Raw genomic sequence first — 13,593 nt, 5'->3', positions numbered from 1 at the left:
GAGAAAGTGATCTAATCACTTTATCACTGAAGTCATGACCCGATTAACTAATTAAATAAATATAATGCAAACAAAATTACTATATGCTTTAAAGCAGAAGGCATACTATAATGACTAAGATTAAACAGATACTCCCGACTACAGCTCTGGGTTTTGTGCTTTAAAATAGTTAAATTCGTCGTCTTGCTCTTCCTTGTCTCATTTTTATTACACAGGACAGTAGAAGAGAAGAAAGTAAGATAATTGTGAAAAAAAGAAGTATGTAAATCCGTTAAAATCTCGATTTTATTATTATTATTATTATTATTATTATTATTATTTTCACACTGAAAAAGTTATTTTTAAGTATCCGTGCATCCGTTCGTTCGTTTAGATTTATGCACTCTCGCCTAATGCCATACCGTTCAAGGTCTACGCACCAAACTTGAAACTTAAACGTTATATATAAGGTTTCCAAGAGGATTTTTTGAATTTTCTTCCTACTCTCGAAAAATAAAAGTAATTTATTGAAAGGTGAAAATAATAATAATAAAAAACTATAATAATAATAATAATAATAATAATAATAATAATAATAATAATAATAATAATAATAATAATAATAATAATAATAATAATAATAATAATAATAATAATAATGAAAAACGACTACAACAACTGTGTATATATTTCATACATCAATATTTCATTAAAAACTGTACTGTACTATGTCATTTGCCTGGGAAAAAATCCAGAAGGGGTAATTTATTCTTAGGGATAATTTCGGATAATTTTCTTGAAAACAATTCAGGCGACTTTGTCCATATTTCATAAATAAATATTTTATTAATAGCTTAATAACATCGCATAACTCATTTGTCCTGAAAAATTCGCAAGGGTTAGTTTCGTCTTAGGAGTGTTTTTTCAGTGTTGCGGTCAACTGAAACTGTCAAAATATTTGCTACTATTGAGATTCCGTTCTTCTTCTTCTTCTTCTTATTATTATTATTACTGTTATTATTATTATTATTATTATTATTATTATTATTATTATTATTATTATTATTATTATTATTATTATTATTATTATTATTATTATTATTATACATAGACATTGATGATAAAATACGGATTTTTCCCACACTTTTTCTAGGCTTAACACTTGCAAAATAGTCGGAACCTGAACCGATGAGCAACAATTTTGGTGTAGAACTATTTTGACGTATCTAAAATCAGTGTTAATTTTCCCTCCGTGTATTAAAAAAAACACTCATTTATCAACTATTTTATATATTTGTTCGTATGTCTGTCCGGGAGACAAAAATGTCAAAAAGTACTTGATGGATCACTTCAATTTTGGCCAGATTGTAGAGGTCGAAAGTTAGGAATTGAGTACGCTCATGCAGGTGATAATATTCAAACCGGAAGGAGTACAAATCAAATTTAGGTTTTAACGTTGAGAAACGGTTTCCTGTTATCAATTAAGCTCCCCAAGAACATATTTAATCTTTAATCTTAACTCTCTTCAGCGGCATAGCATAAGGGAACGCCGGTACGTCCAGCATCCCCTGTTAATAAGAAAAAGTACGTATTTCATTATATAGAGATTGTTTGCTTGAAATTATCACAATTATTTTCATTGCAATGTTCTGGATGCTTTCTCTTGCCTTGCTTTGACAAGCGGAACCTACGCATGTGCGTAACTCAGATGCACATTTTCTGTCTTTCCTCTTGTCTTATGCTATGTTCCTTGGGCTTCCAGGCCTACTGCAAACGTCGGGATTTTCGTCTGTTTCTGTCGAATGCGCATGCCCAACTACTTGTTTCTTGCTACTCCTCATCCCTTTGCTTTAGATATAGGCTGGCGTTCGCAAGTGTTACCAACTCTTATCTGTTTTGAACTAAGCTATAGTTTCTGTACAGAACGTACGAGCCCAAAACATCAAGAAAAGAGAGCAAAACAGAAATGGTTAGCTCAACGCCTTTTTGAAGCACGTCGCTTATGTAAGTGATAGTATAAAAATAATTATACTTTAATTGTAATTAAATGCATCGTAATTATAATCGTAATTAAAGGTAAACTATTAATCTTCATCATAGTATGCCCAGTGGCGTAGCCAGAAACTCTTTGAGGAGGCTCTCACACACAAGCATAAATATAAAATATTCTGTAGAATCACGGTCACTGAATTGTAGGCCAGAGAGCCCGCATACCCCGCTCCTCGCAAAGATTGCTTGGGCCCTTCAGTATCTGGATATCTGACAACGAAATAGACACATAAAAACGCCCCCAGAGTTGTTCTAAGTGCTTTCTATTTGCATCTTCAAATGATATATACACTCAGGTCCATATTCACGAACGGGCGTCTGAGGTCCGGACCCAAGATAACAAATTTCTAGGGGCGACATTAAAAAAAGAGAGAATGAGATTGAAGTATGGTATGCAGAGAAAGAAGCTGTCCATATGAAAGAAATAAAGGGAATTATACTGAAAAGAATGTTCATACAACAATGGGGCCGAGTTTTCTCGTCACAACGGTAGTGGCAAGAAGGAGCTGAAACAATTGCTTATTGGCTTCTAACTTAATCCACGTATTTTCTTCTGTATGCCCCACTAGGCCCACAATTAGGGGGGCCTGGCCCCCCTAATTTTCTTATAACCCAATATTTCCTCTCGGAATAGCTATGTATTGCTGATTGCAGTACCTAGTATTGTACCTAGGTAGAGTACAAGTGACTAACTTTGGCATCCCTATTTCGGAATACCACGCTACGCTACTAACTGAAACCAGAAATCGTAGAAACCAAGACAACTTCCGGTTTCATATATTGATCTTCATAGAGCAAAAATGATAGGAGATAACGACAAGAAGCTTTTTTTTTTTCTCTTAAATTAACCACTTCCGATTTTAACATTGATCGTCATATAAGAACGGTAGTAGAAAGCGAGAAGGAGTTTTTTTTTTTTTTTTTTTTGCGATCAATTAAGCATCCAGAATATGTTTTATCTCTCCTTTAATCTCTACTAAAACAGGAAGTGGCAGATATCAATCACTTCCGGTTTTAACTTTGATCGGTATAGAACAAAAACGGTAAGAGACAGTAAGAAACTTTTCTGTAATTAATTAAGCATGAAACGCCTCTCTCAGTCGACTCCACTGTGATGTAGTCACATGTTCTTCTTTTGATGCATCTTTTGTCATTATGAGTGGACTTTCTTCAAAGCAGCAGAAGACAAAGAGTGGGATAAGTATGTAAAACACGCAACGGAAAATTGAACACGTCACCATGTGTGAACACAGGAGGACTCACGATAGGCGACGTGAACGGCCCGAGTCGCCAGCTTAGGATGACATCCCAAGCAAGAAAACACAAACAAACGCTTCCAGATACGGAATAGGGAGAGTCTGTAACCAAGGAACGCTTCCAGATACGAAATAAGGAGAGTCTGTACCCAAGAAATCGAACATATAAAGTTGAAAAAGATCTTGATACAATAATATTACAATGACCAGCAAATAGTTCACAATTCAAATTATTATTACAAAACAATAATCTGAAACAAAACAAATGAGTACAGAACATTCATATAAATAATACATACATAAAATCACATGCAAAGATATTATCAAGACACATATTATCTGCGTTTACATATTGAACTTATTTCCTTTTTTCTGGTTGTGGCTGTTTTCCAGTGATTCATCCAATTCATCATGAAACTAGGACGATAGTCTGCATCATAAGGTAAATATCCTTTTTAAATTTTAGAATAGTAATTGTTGTGTAATTAGTATACAGTTTACCAATAGAGCTCGTAATTATAGTTATTATATTTGCAAATATTTTCCATCACTTAAATCTAGATATATGCTAGCATCATTTAGTAGTTAGGTTAGATTTCCTCTATATCATTTTCTTTGTGTATTCCGTAATTAATAGATTTGTTTATATGGGTAATAGTATACATGAGAACCCCCTGTCTTCCGTGCGCGAGGATACTTCATATTATATATTTATACGTTCCAAATTAAATCACTGCGTTGTCTTAGCTGTAATAATTAGTTTAAAAGCAGTACTGTTTTACATGTTTTTAATGTCTTAGACGTATTTCAGTCTTCCTTTGTTTTATAACTTTATTTTATACTTTATTTCATATTTTATCTTCAATAAAATGTCATATACTTTGTACTATTTTATCGATAATAAAGTTACATTTATTTCATATCTTATTTCTTATTATTTATTCCTTTATTCATTTTCTCGACGTTTTCCTTATTCTTTATAGTACAACATACCTGAATTACGCCTAGTAACATATTGTAACCAATCTTATACATTAACGCATTCTACAGATATCAATATCTGAACCTTTCAGCAGCAGGCTTATGTAGGTAGCATATCCTGATAAAGCATCAACAGACTTCTAAAACCAGATACTCCCCAAATGTATAACAGCCTCAGATACCAAAAGAGCAGATAACATGTTGACGCTGAGAATGTGGTTTCAATAGCCTTAGTACATAAAAATGGTCATCGGAAGTTGCGTGTGAGAACCCGGAGTGGATCCAATTATTAGTATTTCATAGTTTTCAACTCCATATTTGTCGGACGATAAATAAAATAACAATTAACGAAACACTTATGCTGATAGTTCGCAGATGCGTGCATTTCCAAACTACTTTTCAAATTGATAATTAACACTATTTACTTTCATTTCGTTCGTTCGTTCGTTCATACCTCGTACGAGTTTTTTTTTTAATTCATTTACGGCACAAATCTTGCGTCCTTGATTGCCTATATCCTAAAAATTGAGATTATAATATTTAGTATTAAGTAGGTTGTTTGATTGTTAAGGTTGAATACTGGATGACTTTTTTTGTATTTTTTTTTCAAGTGTTTCCATTTATACATTTGTTGACCAAGTTTTCAGGACAAAGTCTGCATAGTTTTTACTAATTGTTGACATAAAAAAATATATTTTTATTATATAGTTCGCACTGAAATATCAAATGATTGATCGAACCTTGATCTTTTCACACCAACATAGATTATAATATTCTCTTTTTTTATTAATTTGATGTAATTTTATCGGAGTTAATATTGTATGAAGAAACATACGGATGAGTAATATCGTTTTATACCTTGACCATTTTTCTATGATATTGGATAACGGTTTATCGTTGATCTCCATTATTTCCCAGTAGTGTTTTTCAGGACCAAGTCTAATTTTCATTTTCCATAAGTCTATTTTTCTTTTTATTGTAGTTTTACTATATACTTGAAATTGTGAAATGGAAGTTTTATGTTGTATCTAATTCCAGTTGTAGTCGCTTTTCTTTACAATTCATCCACTGATTCATTAAATTTTATACGTACATGTCCCTTAGTATAAAGTAAATGGATTTGAAAATTCTTATTTTTTAGAGCGAATAACTAGATTTAATTAACATTATGTTCCATAATGTAGAAGCAGATCATTTGGGGTGATTTATGGCTGTTATAACACTTAAAGCGTCAGCACATATGCAGGCATTCTTATCTGTAAATGGTTGATTAATAAGAAAGCTTGACGGATTCAAAACGCTTCTGCTTCAAATATTGACGTACTTTTTGGTAATTTGTATTGTTTTTCTATCTTGTATTTAGGAATGAGAACCGCAGCACCAACTGGATAGTTTTGCTGTTTTGATCCGTCGGTGAAGACAAGTGTGCAATCATCTGACAACTGGTCTTTATAATAATTCCATATATTTTTGTGTATATTTGGTAATTTCTCTTTTAAATGAAATTGTATATAGTTAGGAATTATTGATGGAATTTTAATTAAATTAACTTTATACTGAAATATAAATGAAATTATTGACGGAACTTTAGAAATACTTGTCTTATATTGATTATATTCAATATACAGATGAAATACCCAAGGAAGTCTGTTTTGGTATGGCGTTTTTTTTTCTTTGTATTTATTATTATTAATTTGTCTAAGTATTTGAATAAAAGAGACGAAGTTTTGCCCATTCTTGAAAGCAAATAATTAGCAGTAAGTTTATATATTTGGATTTCAATAGGAATATTATTAGATATTTCTAAAAATGCATTCTTTGGACAATATGATGGCTATGAATAAATTATCTTCGCTGTTTCATATTGTATAAATGCTGAATTTTGTCGTAGAATTGTGATAATTGTTGAGAGTAAAATATGCTTCCATATAATATTTTTGCAATTATGGTGTTATTTATTATTTTATTCAAAATAACAGGATTTATGCCCCATTTCCTTGCACTTAAGCTTTTTATTATATTTACATATTGCTGTGTTTCATTGAATAAATATTTTAAATCACCTTTTCAAGATAATTTTTGATCTAAATTGAGTCCTAAGTATTTCACTTGCTTGGTGTAATTTAGATGAGAATCCATAATTTTGAATTTTGGAACTGTTTTTATTTTTTTCTTCGTAAAAATGATGTATGAAGATTTGGACCAGTTGATATCTAAACCATTAAGGAAGCTCCATTGTTGAAGAGTCTCCAGAACTTTACTCAATTTTTCTGCCGCCGTATCAACTGCTGAAGACGATTCCCAAATTATTACGTCATCTGCATATGCTTGAACATTAGTTTGTTGTTTTAATCGATATATTAAGTCTCTTATATATAAATTAAATAATGGACTTAATTTGCTTCCTTGTAATAGTCCTAAGGATGTAGTTATTGCCTTAGTTATAAATTTATTTATTTTTATGTGAACTTTTCTATCAAAGAGGATGTTATGAATTGTTCTAATAAATTTTATTGGTATTGTTAGTCGTATTAGTTTTTGTATTAATATATCTAAATTAACAGAGACGTAAGCTTTTTTTGAAATCAATACTGATAGCTATTAGAAATTTTTGTTGTCGGAAAGAATGCCAGATGTCTAGAATTAATGGACCTATTGCGTCATAAGTTGAGCTGTTTTTTTTCTAAAACCAGACATATTTTCTGGCAGTAGTTGGTTATGTTCCACAAACCACTGTGGTCTATTTAGTATGAGCTGTTCAAAGATTTTAAGACTGCATGATAGTAATGCAATTGGTCTGTAGTTTTTGGCTATGTTACATTGGGTGTTAGATTTTAAGATAGGGATTATTAAAGATTTTTTCCATGTTTTGGGAATGTTACCAGTGTCCCAAATTAAGTTAAATGCATTGAGTAATATTTGTTTTCCTTCTTCTGTTAAATTTTTATAATGCCAATAATGAATCCCTTCAATGCCCGGGGCTGAATTCTTTTTTTGTTTGTTTAATACTATTTGTAGTTCTAATTTTGTAAAAGATTCTTCAAGTTCCGTTGATGTTGATAAGTTGATATTATAACATCACTCCTGGTCCTTAAAATATTATTGAGCCATATGAATAAACCAAAATAATTCACTCACTATCGCACAATATGTCATTTATTCAAATTTTTAGATCAGCCAGCAGTAACAGTATATCTCTTCTTTGTTTTTCATTACTATAACAACGAGCAATCCGTTGTTATGGTTTCAAAACATTCCATTACATACATTAAAAAGTATATGAAAACATTAATTCAAAAATAAAAATCATAATTTTATGGTTTCTTCTTCTTCTATTGAGATAGCTGACTAGTGCATATAAAAAAAAATCAAGTATCGCCCAAAATTGCAAGCTTAAAATTACAAGAAATGATACAACGAAATGTCCACATTTCGTTATAATATATGCCTGTAAAAATGATCTATCTGTATGAGTCGTATCTGGGGTAAGAATTCGGTGAAAGTCTTCTATACATTGTTGTTCAAACATTGTATTAGTATTCGCTTGCTTATTAAATCTATTAAATTGATTTCTGAAAAATTTCCATATTAAAGACACAAGAGTTTGGTACGTTAACGAATTACAGAAATTTTTTGATCCAACAACTCCTTTTGATTTGCTTTAGAATTTGACTAGTTTCTGTTTTTATTTTTGTATACTGAAGAAAGTCTTCCTTGCTTCTTGTTTGGTAAAAATTCCGAAATGGTTTTTGTCTCATATTTATGGCTTTTTGTGCCCCAATATTCCACCAAATAGGTTTGCTATTTTGTTTTTTATCTACTTTTTTGTGAACAGACTGATTCCTGTCGTTAAGACATTCTGATTTTGTATTTGCAACCGACTTTATTATTACGTTGCTCAAATCATTCAATTTATCTTTTCTTAAATTGTCCTGCTTTAAATTTCTAGATATAATATTATTATAAATTGACCAATTTAATTTAGTTTCAATTCTGTTTACCATAGAATAGTGTATTTTAGCCTGTTGAAATTGATCGTATCTTTTTAAAGATACTGGATGTGTGGAGATAATTATAGGAAAATGATCACTACCAAATGAATCAGAATATACTTTCCATGAAACTTGAATATATAATGAAATTTTACATAGGGAAATATCTGGAACACTTACACCATCTAAAGATATTCTAGTTGCTGTGCTATCATTTAACAATAAATACGGTGAAGTTAATAATGCTTGATTAAAATTCTTTTCTGCTTTATTTATTTTTGTGCTACCAGTTAATAAAGATTGTGTATTAGTGTCTCCTAAAATATGATCAAACTTATTTTGATGTTGAAAAATATCAGACCAAAATTTGCTATTAGGAATAACATCAGAAGGTACATATAAATTTAAAAATGTTGTATTCGCTATTACTATGTCGTACATATGAACATCCTGATATGAATGAGCAATTTGAATATTTAACTGTTTAAACGGAATATTCTTATGAATAATGGTTGCCAAACCTCCATAACCATCTGCTCTCAAATGTTCTAAAACTACATAATTTTTAAGATGGATTGGAATGTTGGGTTTCCCCCATGTCTCTTGTATAAACAAAATATCCGGTTCATAGGTCCTAATGAGATGTCTTATTGCATAATGTTTAGTAAAATAGCTTTGACAATTCCATTGAATTATTACCACCCTTCCTAAAAATACTATCCATTAACAATTAATGAACATAGAATTTTTTTCCGGCTAACATTAAATAAAAGTATACGAAAGGATAACTGTGATCTATGTATGGTTTTGAACTTTTTTTAAATCACGTATTGAGATGAGAAGATTGTAAAAAGGTTGTGCTAGTTTTTCAATTGTTTCACTAGTAATGTCACCATTAATTGAGGTAAGTATATTTCCTAATATTTGTTTTAGAGCTATCTTTGTTCTAGTTATGTGAAAATTTGTTTTACCATTTGTCTCGTATGATAGGTCTGTAGATTCTTGAGAAAATTGATTTTGAGAATCTGACCGATTTCTTTTGGAATAATCCATATTAGTGTTCCCTTTGAGATCTTTTCTCTCTCCTATCTGCTTAGAGTTTCTCGCCGTTCTTTAGAGGCAGACGTGTTACCTTTCGAGAAGTATCCCTGTGTGGAACCTAACTTGAATTTAGTATCCCTATTTTGTGATATAGTTTTGTTATCAGAATTTTTACTAAGTTGAAAAAGTGAGGGTTGCTCTTTTTTTCTAGTAGCATTAAAGTTATACCCTTTTATTACGCAATAATTTGAAAATCTATGACTTGTTGCAATCTCTGAGTTATCAGCATTTCTTTGTTGCTTCCACGGGGTCGGGGAGTGATCCCCTTGCACTATCTGAGAACTGGTTATTGCAGGAGAATTCATTGATTGTGTTTCAGGATTTGAAATATTAAATTTATTATTTGAAAATTCCTTACGATTCATTATTGAACCCTTGACTACCTTGCTATAAAGTGATATGACTTTATTATATGATATTTTACCTATTTGAGCACTAGCTTTGTTGAAAGGTATGTGCTGTTGAGCCATAATCATCATGATTTTCTTTTGCCTATGTCTTTCTGGGCAGTCGGTAAAAAAAGCATCATGATCATCACCACAATGTACACATTTGACCATGTTTGTACATGTTTGGGATTGATGTCCTTGAGAACATTTATGACAAAAGTGTCTTTTAGCTTTACATGTACGGTCAGTGTGACCAAAACATAGACACAGTTTACACTGTCTAATTGCCGGTATGTATGTATCAACTCTCAGTTTAAGATAAAATACTTTTATTTCAAGTGGTAGAGCTTGGGAATTGAATGTAATTATTATGGTAGTTTTTTTTTCGTTCTTCGTTATATCTGTAAATTCTTCTAATAGAAATTATTGGTACATCACTTTTAATTTCCTGAAGTAGTTCATCAACTTCTACAGTTGGATCAACCACACCCATAGTATAAATCAAGGATGTTATAAAAAGAGGATCTGCCCATATGTATCTTCATCCTATTAAATCGATGAAGCCAAAAAACAACCGAGCATTGGCACGTCTAATTGGCTACTCTCGTTTCTGTCATCGTCTGATTGGATACTCTCGTTTCCGCCATAATTGTTGGCTCAAAACATTGCGATCCTATTGGGCGGAATGGGCAGAGTAGAGGTGGCAAAATTGTGACGTATGGCTTCAAGATTTTGTTGTATGGACAGATCCTCTATTTTATAAGATCCTTGGTATAAATGGCGTGATTTCATTTGTTTAGTTCTTTTATACTTAATAACATTTGTTTGTTTAAAGTATATAAGATCACTACCTTTTCTTTTCACGAAGAAATTTAGAGGTGCAGAAACCATTCTACCATTTAACTAACACATTCTTTGCGTTGAAATGCAAAATAAAATTAACGACAAATTATTGAATAATTAATTGAATGAATAAGAACAACAAAATAATAAGAATATTGAATAAATAAACGATCAGCGTTTGGAATGCCATAACATAACGTGTGGGGCATTACAAGCATTCTAAGAATATATTCCATCCCCATTCCAATCTCTACTAAAACCGGAAGTGGTAAATTTCTACTATCACCTTCAGCTTCAATACTTAGAAAACCACGCTATACAAACCAAATTCCTTCACATGATATACACGTGATACTACTTCTTGTTAAATATCATGTATGAACAATGAGATATCAGCATGATATGCGTCTTCAGTTTCCCCCGAGATTATGCATTAACAACATGGGCCAAAGTTCTCTGGCATTTTCTGAAATCACTAGAAACTATATTTCTGAACGATTCCCTCAATTCTGTCATTCATCTATATGTATATTTTTTGTAAAAAAAAAAAAAAAAAAAAAAAAAAGAAAGAAAAAAAGAAAAAGAAAAAGAAAAAAATCTTTTAGATTAAGTTCTATCTGATAAATATCACATTCGTGCTTTCTGCTTCCGATTTGAGGCAGGATATCAAGTTTTGAACCTTTGAACGAGGTCTAATAATCAATGCATTTATTTTATTATTTCATTCTTATAAAGCATTATTAGTTCTGTGTCTCAGCTAATAGCAAGTCCACATATCCACAAGAACTATCTTCGTCTTCCAGCCACTAACGTAGAAAATAATCTAGAACTCAACTTCCCATTAGTGGAAGCTTCACCATAGATGAATAATAATCAGTCTTCATCCACTTCCCGTGATTTAAAAATACTAAGATGCACACATTTCAATTGTATAACATCATCACTATAATATTCACAGATATGGTCTAATTTTTGCACCTTCCTGTATAAGCACTTCATGTAAAAAAAAAAAAATAAATAAAAATCCATGCATTATTTAAAATGACGCTAATATGACGTCCGCGTTGAATACCTGGGGATTCACACACAAACAAATACCATAAGCAAAACGCACAACAAATATTGTGCTGTAGTAAGCAACCTATTAATTTGTCATATACGTATCATACGTTTATGTGATTAATGTTTTCACTCAACAATCTTCGGCTAGTTTTTAGTCTCTATAAAATATTAACCTTGAATTTAAAACTAAGATGATTAACAACGTGGTCGCAATTGTCATAGCTCATATTTTGAAATGACCTTCAAAAGAAAATGATCGCAATTGTCTCGGGTTTTTATATAATCGCAATTATCCCAAATTACAATTGTCATATATTTGTTTTTTCCCGAACGATTTTCTCAAAAACGATTCAAGTGATTTTGTTCATATTTCATTAATAACCTAACAGTGACTATGAGCTTGGCTAAGGAGGACTGGATTTCACACTATCTTCTCATAACGAATTTGCAACGTAACCTAATTCTTTGATACAACCCTTGTTCAACGGCTATACAGCCTGAAACAATTATGAGAGAATTTTCTGACCCGGTCACAAAGTGAAGTGAAAGAATTTGCAGGCAATGAAGATCCTACAAAGTTGTAGTAGCAGTATTTTAAGCCTATACGGGAAATTCAATAGTGTAACATGAACCAAAGACAGCAGTGCTGTAATTTATCGGCTACTTGGAGATTCATGCACTCGTTTATATCTTTCATGTATATTTTCTAATGTATTTTTTTCGCAATTACGAACTTTCATGTAGAAGTTGCAGTAGGCTATAGTGGAATTTATACACAATTATTATGGTATCATGAACTCACGAACTGTTGTTACGTTTCCGAAGAAAGAAAGAAAAATCCGTCGTGTCTATTGCCCATCAATAAATTTAGTGTTGTAGGCTTGAACCACCTGAGTCTTTGTCCGCCCCCACACAGGTATTGTGTGTTGTTTGGTCACCCCTGCAGCCAACGATACGCTGATCAGCTGGCGAGAGAGTGGCACAGTCATTGCCTGGAGTCTTGTTTTGTGTTGAACTGAGCCAACTTGTGCAGTCGACGTTGAAGGCTCGAGTGTGGAGGTTGTGCTTTCTCGCTGGACAAAACTAAACCGCGTGGAAGACACGATACATGTTTTCAACGCATGACATTGATCATCTCGCTAGTGGTCGTATATTTATAGTGGGAATTGCATAATGCATCTTTCGTAACAAGTGGGCACAGTTAATGTTAAAACTGTTTATTGTTTATATAGCAAGCAGCTGTTGGGGGTCCACCCGTAGAGTGAGGGCTTCCCTCACGAACAAACCAGTTTTGCGTTGGGATTCCTCAGGTCTCCGGAATCAGAGCTCGCGAGGCCACTGACACTACTCGTGCGGGCGCCTCTGTTTTTTTTGTCAGCCCCGCAGCATTCCAGAACGTCAGTGCTGGGATCTTGATGAGCAGATATTGCCGCTGATTGCAAGTTCCGCTTCCTTGTCTGCCAGCTGATCTAAGTGACCCTGCCACCTGTTAGCGAGGCCAAGGTCTTTGCCACGGCCTGTTTTTGTTTATTTTGCATCCCTAGTTGCAAATTGCAAGTCAGAACAGTGGCATCTTTGCATTCTGTACATAGAAGCAGTGACATTCAGCACGTGAGTGACAAATCTCCTATTTCACCATGACCAATCTCAATAGAATTCGAGTGGTGGTACTCGGAAGCAGTCGAGTGGGAAAATCAGGTAAGACGTTCTTTCAAAATTCTGGATATTACATATTTTGAAGCATTTCAAAGAGAATATTGCACACACGTAACACAAATTATGTTAAAATTCAATTAAAGCAATGAGATAAAATTGCCGGTAAAAGTATATAACATGTACAATTCTAAAGAATGGCGTAAGAGCGACAAGGAATTGTCCTGAATGAAGGTACTATCCAGTTGATTAGTTTGTTTTGAGTTTAGCGTCTTTTTCAGCTCGAAG

The 13,593-nt window shown here is 32.5% G+C and overlaps 1 protein-coding gene across 1 annotated transcript in view; it reads left to right on the top strand.

Moving 5' to 3' along the window:
* The first annotated feature begins 12,652 nt into the window (after positions 1 to 12,652).
* Positions 12,653 to 13,593, top strand: part of LOC145666995 (ras-related and estrogen-regulated growth inhibitor-like protein) — a 248,730-nt gene continuing 247,789 nt past the window's right edge. The window contains exon 1 of the mRNA XM_081734676.1: positions 12,653 to 13,350. Within this exon, the coding sequence (XP_081590802.1) occupies positions 13,290 to 13,350 (61 nt within the window). The 5' untranslated portion in view covers positions 12,653 to 13,289. The remainder of the gene's footprint in view (positions 13,351 to 13,593) is intronic.

The sequence above is a fragment of the Thermobia domestica genome, chromosome 1 (genome assembly GCF_964235325.1).
Source record: "Thermobia domestica chromosome 1, izTheDome1.hap1.1, whole genome shotgun sequence".
NCBI lineage: Eukaryota > Metazoa > Arthropoda > Insecta > Zygentoma > Lepismatidae > Thermobia > Thermobia domestica.
This window is presented reverse-complemented; position numbering and strand designations above follow the sequence as displayed.